Raw genomic sequence first — 12,199 nt, forward strand, 5'->3', positions numbered from 1 at the left:
TTTAGTTCCCCCATCCAAATCATTGATATATATTGTGAATAGCTGGGGCCCAAGCACTGATCCCTGCGGTACCCCACTAGACACTGCCTGCCACCCGGAAAAAGACCTGTTTATTCCTACTCTCTGTTTCCTGTCTGGCAACCAATTCTCAATCCATGCCAGTATATTCCCCCCAATCCCATGTGCTTTAATTTTGCACACTAACCTCTTGTGTGGGACCTTATCAAAAGCCTTCTGAAAATCCAAGTACACCACATCCACTGGTTCTCCCCTATCTATTCTACTAGTTACCTCCTCAAAAAACTCCAGTAGATTTGTTAAGCATGATTTCCCTTTCATAAACCCATGCTGACTTTGTCCAATCCCATTAATGCCTTCCAAGTGTTCTTTTATCACATCTTTTATAATAGAATGTAGCATTTTCCCCACTACTGATGTTAGGCTAACTGGTCTGTAATTCCCTGTTTTTTCTCTCCCTCCTTTTTTAAATAGTGGGGTTACATTTGCCACCCTCCAATCTGTAGGAACTGTTCCAGAGTCTATAGAATTTTGGAAGATGATCACCAATGCATCCACTATTTCCAGGGCCACTTCCTTTAGTACTCTGGGATGTAGATTATCAGGCCCTGGGGATTTGTCAGCCTTTAGCCCCATTAATTTCCCTATCACTATTTTTTTTACTAATACTGGTTTCCTTCAGTTCCTCCCTCTCACTAGACACTTGGTTCCCTAATATTTCTGGGAGGTTATTTATGTCCTCCTTTGTGAAGACAGAACCAAAGTATATATTTAATTGCTCTGCCATTTCTTTGTTCCCCATTATCATTTCCCCCATTTCTGACTGTAAGGGATCTACATTTGTCTTTACTAATCTTTTTCTCTTGACATATTTATAGAAGCTTTTACAGTCAGTTTTTATTTTCCCTGCTAGTTTACTCTCATACTCTATTTTTCCCCTCTAATCAATCTCTTTGTCCTCCTTTGCTGAATTCTAAACTGTTCCCAATTCTCAGCCTTGCCGCTTTTTCTGGCAATTTTATATGTCTCCTCTTTGGATCTAATACTATCCCTAATTTCTTTTGTAAGCCACGGTTGAGCCACCTTTCCTGTTTTATTTTTGCACCAGACAGGAATGAATAATTGTTGTAATTCCTGCACACGTTCTTTAAATATTAGCCATTGCCTATCCACCATCATCCCTTTTAGTAAAGTTCCCCAATCTATCATAGCCAACTTGCACCTCATACTTTCGTAATTTCCTTTATTTAGATTCAGGATCCTAGTTTTGGATTCAACTACTTCACTCTCCATCTTAATGAGGAATTCTATTATGTTATGGTCGCTCTTCCCTAAGGGACCCCGCACAACAAGGTTGTTAATTAATCCTTTCTCATTTCACAATACCCAGTCTAAGATTGCCTGTTCTCTAGTTGGTCTCAACATATTGGTCTAGAAATCCATCACGTACACACTCCAGGAATTCATCCCCCACAGTATTATTGCTAATTTGGTTTGACCAATCTGTGTGTAGATTAAAGTCACCCATGATTATAGTTGTACCCTTCTTGCATGCATCTCTAAATTCCTGTTTAATGCCCTCCCTTACATCTTCACTACTGTTTGGGGGCCTATAGACAACACCCACCAACGTTTTCTGCCCCTTGGTGTTTCTTAGCTCCACCTATACAGATTCCACATTGTGATTTTCCGAGCCAATATCCTTCCTCACTATTGCATTGATTTCCTCCTTTACTAACAATGCTACCCCACCTCCTTTCCCTTTTTGCCTGTCCTTCCTAAATATTGAATACCGCTGGATGTTCAGTTCCCATCCTTGATCACTCTGCAGCCATGTCTCCGTAATCGCAACTATATCATAACCGTTAATATCTATTTGCGCTGTTAATTCATCTAGCTTATTGCGAATGCTCCGCGCATTAAGACATAATGCCTTTAGACTTGTCATTTTAAGATTGCTAGTCATCTTAGTTTTATTTTGCACTATAGCCCTATTTGTTTCTCGCCCTTGTTTTCTCTGCCTTCCACTATTGCTTCTTCCCTTTCTGTCTTGTTTCTTTCCTTGTTTCCCCCTCCTCTGGGTATCATTATGAGGCAAATTGCCCAGAGCGAAGACACAGGGTCTTTGAAATGACACATGAAGAAAGTAGTTCTGAGGAAGAGGATGAAGATAATGATGAATATGAACAGATTATACTGGTCACAAGGAGTTTTAATGCTGTGATGAATGTATTAGTCACGGATTCCTTTAATTGTGTGGTGTTAAATAGTGCATGTATTTGGGTTAAAATGTTATCTTGATTCACTAAGGGCGATACTTTTCAGAGAGCAGTGTTTCTGAAACCACCTAAAGAGGCAGCAGATGCGGAAGGAAAACTATGGAAACTAAACAAATATGTATATGGCCTGAATCATGCTTCCAGGTTATGGTATTTTTCGATGAGATCTGTTTTGCTGAAAATAGGTTGTGTTCAGCTAAAAGCTGATCCCACAATGTTTTATTGGTACCGTAATGGAAAACTTTCAGGCATTTTCATGATTCATGTCAATGTTTAGATATTAAGCAGAGTGAGTCTGGTATAACTTTAAATCAATAGTTCTATTTAGAGAGTGTTACTCCCATCCCGCTGAATTGTACTAGGTCATCACAGAAAGGTGATGTTATATCTAAAGAAGAGGCAGAGCAATTACGAAGCTTGATTGGTCAGTTGAACTGATTGTGCACTCAGACTAGACCAGATGCTAGTTTTGATGTGCTGGAGTTAAGTACTTCAATGAAACACCCCATAGTAGAGAATGTTTTAAGGGCAAATAAAACATTATGAAAATTAAGTATAAATAAATGTGTAGTTAAGTTCCCATCCTTAGGTAACCCAAACAAAATGAAGCTAGTTATCTTTAGCGATGCTTCACATGCTAATCTTCCTGATGGGTATTCTAGTGCAGCTGGTTTCATCATGTTTCTTATGGATGGGAAATGGGAAATGTTGTTCTTTAGCTTGGGAAGCTAAGAAAATAAAAAGGGTTGTTAAAAGTCCTCTGGCTGCTGAAACACCGGCTCTTGTCGACGCAGTGGATATGGGATTCTATTTGGCAAATATTTTGAGTGACATCCTGTACAATGAGAGTACTGAAGATAGTATACCCATTGAATGTTATGTAGACAATTGTTCATCGTGGAATAATGTACACTCTGCAAAAAATGTGAGTGAGAAAAGATTACGGATTGACCTTGCTGGCTTGAAACAAATGCGGGAGAAAAAGGAAATCTCTAAAATTAAATGGGTGGATTCAAGCCATCGACTGTCGGATTGTTTTACTAAAAGTACATGTACGAAGAAATTATTAGGGGTCCTGGAGAAGGGTCACCTCACAATGTAATGATTTGAATAGTATAAGTTGTACAGAGTATGGAAGTTTTTGATTTTTTAATTTTTTTGTTTGTATTGTATATATAAAGTTTAATTTTTTTATTTAAGGAGAGAGAAGGGAATCTGTTAATTGTATCCTTATGATTTATATCAATTAGTGTTAATTGTATTCAGGTGGTGTGTATCAACTGGGGACTCTCTTGTATCCATTTATATGAGCGCTTATCTAGGATGTGGAGCGTGTAATGTGGATCTCTGTGAATAAAGGTTTGGAAGCAGCCAAAGACCAGGCTCTAGTATTCTATACTTCACCACCTGGCTATCCAATTTATTACAGGAGATAGACTACATCCAAGACTGTTGAAGCTGATGGTCCTTTCTACCTGAAAGGAGGGAAAAAAGTGTTTTGTTAAAGCAGCAGATTACTCAGCGGATGATGGGGAACTGAGGACCAGGTAGCTCTGAAATAAAGTGAGTCATTGTTGCTGTAGAAAGAAATTGAGAGCATGCATGCGGGTGGGTTTTATAAAGCAGCGAGAACAGAGGTTAGAGGATCATTGAATAAAACACAGATATAAGTGATCATGGGTGGATCCAAAACAGGATGCATGAAATTTGAGCTGGAATCACCTGGAAGAGTTGGAGCTGGAGATAAATGCTGAGAAAAAAGATGTTCGAAAAGCAAGTCTTAGCAAATACATAATCAAGGGAAAGGGAAAGCAATGAAGGGTGAACATTCATTCATTTCTGCTGCAAAATAACACACAGGTCTCCAAATATCCCATTCTTTTGGAAGAACAGTACAACATTTTCAGATAGTGTTCTGGAACTTTTGATGTTACCCTTACGCATTATGGAACACTGACTGTTTCATGCAATACGGGCTCTAAGCTGAATTCAGAACCGAAAGTGACTTGAATGACGGGATGACTGAAAGATGTGGTGAGTGTACAGGTATAGGTGCTTTTATTTACTATATGCATAAATTATCTGTATTTAAAAATTGATGGAACAATATTGAAATTTGCTGATGACACCAAATTGGGGAAAATATGGCAAATTGTAATGAGGGCTGTGAAAGACTTCAGAGGACATGGATAAGCTAGTAGGATGGGCAAATAGGTGGCAAATGTATTTCAAGGTAGCAAGATGTGAAGTAATACATTTTGGAAGTAAGAACATGAAAAGGGATACACCTTAAGTGGTAAGATCTGAAATGGAGCCGAGAAGCAAAGCGATCTTGATTGCAGATACACAGGTATCTGTATAAGTTGGTAACACAAATAATGCCTTAAAAAAGGCAAACTGGTTTTATAACTACTCACATAGGCACCGATATTAGCGTGGAGGTGGGATGGCAGCGTGGGTAACCCGCCCAATAAAAAATGTCTGTTTCGAACGTGATCGGGAGTCAATTGGAGCCACTTAACTTGGCTTGCACAGGGCAAGGCTGCTCCAAGCTTCTGCGATGCCTCACTCCAGGTGCTACTGGATGGGGTGAGGAGGAGGTGGGATGTGTTCTACCCGGCAAATGGGAGGAAGTGCCCTGCCTCTGCCACCAAGAAGGCCTGGCTCGAGGTGGCAGAGGAGGTCACCAGCAACAGCAACATATCCTGCACCTGGATCCAGTGCAGGAAGTGCTTCAGTGACCTAACTAGGTCAGCCAAAGTGAGTACACTTACTCATTCTCCAACATTCCGTCTTCCACATCACCGCTCCCACCCCCAACTCATTCTGCACTGCCAACACTACTCTATCACATCACTCCTCACACCCACTTAAGGCTCATCCTCAACTCACCTGCACTTCCTCACCTCCCCATTAGTCACCCCACCATTACCACTCAACCCAATCCTTATACAATGTCATGGCTCTGTCTCATACTCACCCTCTGATGCATCTCTTTCACGGTTAGCCGTACTCAGACCAATGCATTCATCGGCTGGCCACGTCACCATCACTCACTCACTCAGTACTTTCTCCCCTTGTAGGAGAAGAGAGCACAGAATGCACGGGAGAAGGCGAGGACCGGAGGGGGGCCTCAACAAATCGTCGTCCTCACAGACGCGGAACAGGAGACGCTGGAGCCTTGAGTGCCTATCCATCGGAGACACCAAAACTGGCACCCGACAAACGTCTGGTGACAGAACTTTAACATTCAGCACACACAATGTGAATTGATGTTAACATGCCTTGCCATCTTCAGCACCTCAGTATGCTCATCGCAACTTGACACACCTGTTCTCAATCAGGGCCTTCAGCAACTACTGTGACAGCAGAGGGCGATTCCTCAAAAGACCTGCCGGCATCTGAGGGTACACCGTCACATCTTAGCGAGCCATCCACCAGCACAGATACACACACCTCGGTGGGTCCTAGTCCTCAGTTAATTGGGTTGGCACCTTGTGAGTTACCACACACATGTGAGCACGAGCAGACACTGGTGGCAGGGGCAGCTGCGGAGAGTCCTCGTCGGTGGGAGCACTCCTCTCCAGGCTCTGCTCAGCTGGACACAGATGCTGAACCCTGGGGGCTATCCTTTAAAAGGAGAATGATCGAGGGACAGCAACATATTTGTGAGGTGCTGGAACAAGTGCCACGCGCACTCTCCACAATCGCGCAGAGGATGGAGGAGTCCAACTCCTGCATGAGTGGAATGGTGGCAGAGGTACAGGAGGGAATCTCTGAGATAGTGTCACAGGGACATGAGCAACTCCCTGAGATACTGTCACAGGTAAGTGCGGGAATGTCTGCGATGGAGAGAAGGCTAGCCTCCATTGTGCTTGAAGCACGACTCACAAAAGAGTCCATTCAAGCCCTGACAACGGCCGTTCGGACTCACAGTGAACAACATTCTGCCGCCTTAAACAGGCAGGCAGATACACTAGTACTAGTCCTCCAAACTGTTGTCCAGCAGAGTGGTAGGAGTGATGTGGCCCTGGCCCAGGGGAGGGATGATGGCGACAGGGGACATGGAAGTGGGGATGCCACTCAAAGCGCTCCCACGTCTCACCCATTGCCCCCTCTCAACCAGTACCCACAATGCTGCCTCCTCTCCAGGAGGTCGAGTCTGCCCCAGCACAGGTGCAGGTGGAGCAGTCTTTGGAGGGGCCCTCACAGGCACCAAAACCAAGAGGGCGTAGGTCCAAAGCATGTAATCGATCAGGGCATGAACAAGAGCAACCTGCCACTACCTCTGCTGCAGCCACCGGGGATGCACCACATAGAAGTAGTCAGAAGTGAAAGGCAAAGGTTTTGTAAGTACGAAGGGGATGCACAAGGGTGTTTGACGGTTGGTCATGTTTTTTATTTATATTAGCTTTTTGTTAAACTCACATTAAATATTATTATTGTCACCACTACTGTCACGTCTTGGCCATTCTTGACTGGCTTCTGTAATAGGACCCTTTCATGAGGTTCACCATGAACGGCGACACTTGATGCCACCCATTGGGTCATTCTACAGTGGGTGTATGTGTAGTTGCAGGACTGTTTGGTGCAGGGAGGGGTGGGGGGGGGGTGCGCTGGTGTGGGTGCTGCTCTATCCAGGTGGTATGAGGACTGGACTCTTCACACTGTCTGATGTTAGGAGAACCGTTCACATATCAGTGACTCCCTGGCCTCACGAGCAGCCAGGTGAGTCGCTGCTCTGCCCATGGGTTGCTCCTGCTCCTCCTCCTCTGCCTCCTCCTCCTCAATGTAGGTGACAGATGTGGATGGGGCCTCCTCAAGCGGTGACCCTCTCTGTTGTTGCCCGCTGTGCTCTTGTGCAGATGCCTGTGGCGCAGCTCTGTGTTGTGGAGCTCCATGTGGTGGAGGTGGATGCCATGCCTGGCGAGGATGGTGATGTTGCTCATCCTTGGATGTAGTGGTGAATGCAGCCATGGCCCCCCCCCCCCCCATCCTGACAGTGTGAGTTTGAAGGGGTCCACAAAGTCGCTCAATATGTTTGAACAGCAGAATTTTGAGTAGAAAGTAAGAATTTTCAGTGCAAACACAAAGATCTTGCAGCCAAAACTTTGTCTGAAATAACAGAGTGCCCTGCTGCAATAAGTAACCTTTTCTCCCCATTTGTCAAATAAGCATTTGAATCTCCCACTGGCTGCTGGCTGAAACACGTTTGTTGCAACATGGAGTGTTTCCCACAGCACCGGAAACACGCTGAGAATGATTCAAAATCGCACCCCTGCCAAAATCTGGAGAAAATTAAGTACTTCAAATACTTAAACTACCTCAACAACTGAGTAAATGATCATCCCACTGGCTTTAATTGCCGGTGGGAATTCTGCATTCAGGAGGCGCGCGCGCACCCAGACGCATCAATGGGGAACCCGGAAGTCTGCAGGTTGGAGCCGGCCTCCGAACCCGAACGGGATTTCCCCGATTTTCTAAGCCCCCCCCCCGCCCCAAATGCACCTGCAATTTCCCGGTAAAATCAAGCCCATAGACTACAAATACAAGAAGGTAATGTTTAACTTGTACAAGACTTAAGTTAGGCTGCAGTTGAAATGTTGCACACTGCTTTAAGAACCCCATTATCGGAAGGATATAAAAGCAATTGGATAGGTTCATCTTGCATATGCTAGAATGTTGCTAGGAATGAGTGATTACACTTATGAACAGAGACTTGACAAATTAGGGCTTTTCTCATTGGAGCTGAGAAGGTTGCGGGAAGACCTAGTAGACGTATTGAAGATTATGAAGAATGATGATAGAGTAAATCGAGATAGATTGTTTCTATTAATCAGTGAGACAGTAATGAGATGGCACAAATTTAAGATAATCACATAAAGAACTAAAGAGCACTTTTAAAAAAAATATTTGTGTTTGTAAAACTGATGATGAGCATGTTTAGAGGAATTTAATGTCCCCTTATAAGTGTGCAACCCGCAACTAGTAAAATGTTTTGTTTCCACAATGTCTGTGTTTGGAGCTACACCAACAACGTTAACTGAAATTTGTTTAAGAAGGAGCTTTTTTTTTCTTTTTTGCCACTCTTCAAGGAGCAAGACTCCATCTATCGGTAGTTCATTGGGCTTTCATCCTCGATTGAGGTCTCCTCTCCTCACATATTAACTGGTTCAGAGAATTGGAATAAAACCTCTTTCCAGGCTTCTATCAACACCACTGTTGAACTAATCACTCAGGGAGGAAGCAAGAAAGAGGGCAGAGGGATGGCTAATCCTTTCAATTTCCATACCCCCCACCCCCTCCCCTGATGCAGGGAGGTACCTATTTTCTACTCTGCGCCTCCCAAGTTTACATGATGAAGCTTAGAAAATTGTCATATGGGAGATCTGGAGTACAGGATCTGAGTTGTGAACCCACTTCCTGCCATTTACTTTCATAGGTGGCTAATAATTTGTTCAGTTTTTGGGGGCATCTGACTCAGTTTTGGAAGGTTAGAAAGCTCGTAGAAATCACCTATAGAAAGAAAACATCTGAAATAAGATTTATTCCTTCATTTCCTTATTTATTTTATTAATGTTTGTGACAAATATTTGCTTTATCCAAATAATTACTGTCAAGTATTTCAGACAAATATTATTCTTTTGCATTTTCAGTGGGCAACGAAACTGCTTAGCTCTCCTCTCTCCTACTGACAAGAAGCCACCATCTCCCATAAATTTAATTTTGTCAGTAACAAGACCACAGTCTAAACACTAAATTACTGCAAGTCAGCAACCTCTTTTTGAAGCACTTGATCATGTTTCACTTTAAGCTGCATATTGTAAATAAATCAGAGGTTCTCTGTGGAAGTAATGTGCAAGGTCATTGAGATGTCTAAAAGCTTGACATACAGTTTGGCACATTGTAGAAGCTTTCACTTAGTATTTACACAGTCCACCTAGCTTCCAACATGACTTTGCTTAGTTGCACTATAATCACTTAAAGTTAATATTAATATGACCAGGATCAAGATTCTAAAAATTATATTTGAAATAAATTAGTGTAATAAATTTGAAATGGCTTCTTACCTTGTAATCTGCGTTCTTGTGTTAAAATCAAGGGAACGCATTGAGCGTAACACTTCTATACAACCCAGATACTGTAAAAAAAAATTTAATGTCCGAATGTCATGGTTTTCAATAAATATTTTTGGCTATTTTCTGTAAACTCTAGCTTAGTCTGGAAACTTCTCTCCATAAGTCATTCAAATGTTAAATTGTTTTCTTTTAAATAATTTATTTCTTCCAGTATTTGAAAGCATATTAACAACAACAACAACTAGAATTTATACAGTGCCTTTAATGTAGTAAAACATCCCAAGGCACTTCACAGAAGCGTTATCAAACAAAATCTGACACCAAGCCACATAAGGAGATATTAGGATAGGTGACTAAAAGCTTGGTCAAAGAGGTAGGTTTTAAGGATTTATTAAATGTATTGTTCCAAATACTGCACACCATGACATACTCTTTCACATCATCGGCATTCAAAATCTTTAAAGAGCATGATGAATTGTTGGCCCTGTATCACAGAGTGGATATAGCACCAGCCCTGCCATTGCCATGCCCATGCCAAGAAAGCCCCCTGTGTTAGATGTGGCTCAAAGTATTCAGTAGTTAACCACCAGTTAAGCATCTACTGATAGCTTAAATGAATGCCACATAATAAAAAGGCCCAAGAGTAAAATGTATTCTAGTGTGGTGGGGAAGGGAGCCTACGCAGGTAGATTGGTGAGGATGAGGTCAAGTAGGTTATTGCCTCATGTCGGTTCTCTCACCACCTGCCGCAAGCGCAGTCTGGCAGCTATGTCCTTCAGGACTTGGCCAGCACGGTCAGTGGTGGTGCTACTGAGCCACTCTTGGTGATGGACATTGAAGTCCCCCACCCAGAGTACATTCTGTATCCTTGGTAGCCTCAATGCTTTCTCTGAGTGGTGTTCAACATGAAGGAGCATTGATTCATCAGCTGAGGGAGGGAGACAGCTGGTAATCAGTAGGAGGTTTCATTGCCAATGTCTGACCTGAAGCCATAAGACTTCGATATTGAGGACTCCAGGAGCCACTCCCATTTGATTGTATACCACTGTGCCCCCACCTCTGGTGGATCTGTCCTGCCAATGGGACAGAACATACCCAGGGATGGTGATGGAGGAGTCTGGGACATTGGCTGATAGATATGATTCTGTCAGTATAACTATGTCAGGCTGTTGCTTGGCTAGTTTGTGGGATAGCTCTCCCAACTTTGGCACCATCCATATACACACATACATGCTAGAAATAAGTGTTTGATCCCCATAAATATCATTGGCCCTGAACTGGTACCCAGATATACCAGGTACCAGCCTTGCACCAGCGTTTCCAGGAAGGTCTCACCAGGGGGGGCCACCTGGAGGTCCAGGCCAGGGTGGGGACCTGGACCCCCAAAAATAAGGGACTAAAAAATATATTATGGGGGTTGGAAGCTGTCCACCATTGTAAAGAGGCATAAGGGCACCCAGATTCCTTTTCCAAGAAGGCCTTATTTGGAACTGCCCCCACCCCCCACCAAACCAGCAGGCTACCACTGACGTTTCCAGTGTTTTCAGCTAGGGGTGGGGGGAAACCACTGGTGTGGCCCAAATCACTGAAGGCACGCTCGTCGAAGCCTCTCTTCCTGATCCCATGAACTTTGACAGGGCAATTGGCAGAGTTCCGTGGTGATGTGTTGCCATCATAACAGCCAGGATCACACCCATGTGATTTTTCTAGGCCAAGTTTTTTAGTGAGCTTTCTATAATACAATAATCACATGTGCTGCATGTCTATAAACCAGATTTTGTCAGCAGGATAATATTTAAATAGATGGACAGAATGGCTCATACTTGAACAAAAAGGTAAATATTGATACTGAACCACTGAACCTGTTTTGAACATATGTACAATTTCACAACACATAGTGAATAGTGGAAATTTTCACAAATGCATTTACAATATCACTACACATAACAGCCAGTGGAACTGTTACCCACTGTTGAGAGAAAAATACCTTGAAAGAGAGAGACCACCACTAGCATCAACATTTATTGGAGACAAAAGTGTCAAAAGTACAGGTCGGTAGTTGACTCATTAATGTTCAGCCTGTATTCAGAGAAATCCAGATCAGATGCTGTTTGGGATATTGTTAATGTTTTGTCTTGGTAGCATGTGCCAACAGACTGACATAAAAGGTTGAGAAAAATGGGATAATTTTATGAATTAAAATTGATGGATTGAAAATCATACAACCAAATTCCTGATATACATCCCAGCAGTCAAAGCTCTGCACTGGAAGTACAAATTTGTAAAATGTATCCTTATATCATTTCCTTGTAAGGAAAACCGATATTGTTTGGAAGGACAGACATCTTAGTCTTCACAGCATTCAGCACAGGATTATCATTCATTCATTTTAGATAGATTTAAAACTTAATGGGACAGAAATTGCTCGGAGCAGCGAACCAACAGTGCTCGCCGCTTCATAGCTTTATACTAACCCACTAACTTTTCTTCGGGCACTTCCTCGAGTAGGAAGCGGAGAAGAGCCCAGCGTCAGTTCATGCAAAGCTGTGGGAGAAGCGAGAGGATCATATTCTCCTCTCAACCAATCAGATCACAGCATTTTTGACAAGCTGCGTTCACTGTCTCTGCAGGTTTGGTGCGTTAAAGCAGGAAGTGAAAGGTACAGCATTAAAATCAAAGTAAAAACAGGGAAAAAAGGGCAAGAAATAATTAAATTAAATAAAAGAGACAGAAGGGAAAAGTAAAAAAACATTTAAAATTTTTTTATTTAAATTTTTTTTAATGACCAAAAACTATTAAAATAAGGAGTAATGAGACTCCACA

The 12,199-nt window shown here is 42.6% G+C and overlaps 1 protein-coding gene across 2 annotated transcripts in view; it reads right to left on the bottom strand.

Annotated features, from left to right (window-relative positions):
• LOC137321059 (SHC-transforming protein 3-like) overlaps positions 1–12,199 on the bottom strand; it is a 224,389-nt gene that overhangs the window by 99,554 nt on the left and 112,636 nt on the right. For both annotated transcript variants that reach the window (XM_067983223.1, XM_067983222.1), the window contains one exon: positions 9,368–9,438. In XM_067983223.1, coding sequence (XP_067839324.1) covers positions 9,368–9,438 — 71 coding nt within the window. The remainder of the gene's footprint in view (positions 1–9,367; positions 9,439–12,199) is intronic.

Source organism: Heptranchias perlo, chromosome 4 (assembly GCF_035084215.1).
Source record: "Heptranchias perlo isolate sHepPer1 chromosome 4, sHepPer1.hap1, whole genome shotgun sequence".
NCBI lineage: Eukaryota > Metazoa > Chordata > Chondrichthyes > Hexanchiformes > Hexanchidae > Heptranchias > Heptranchias perlo.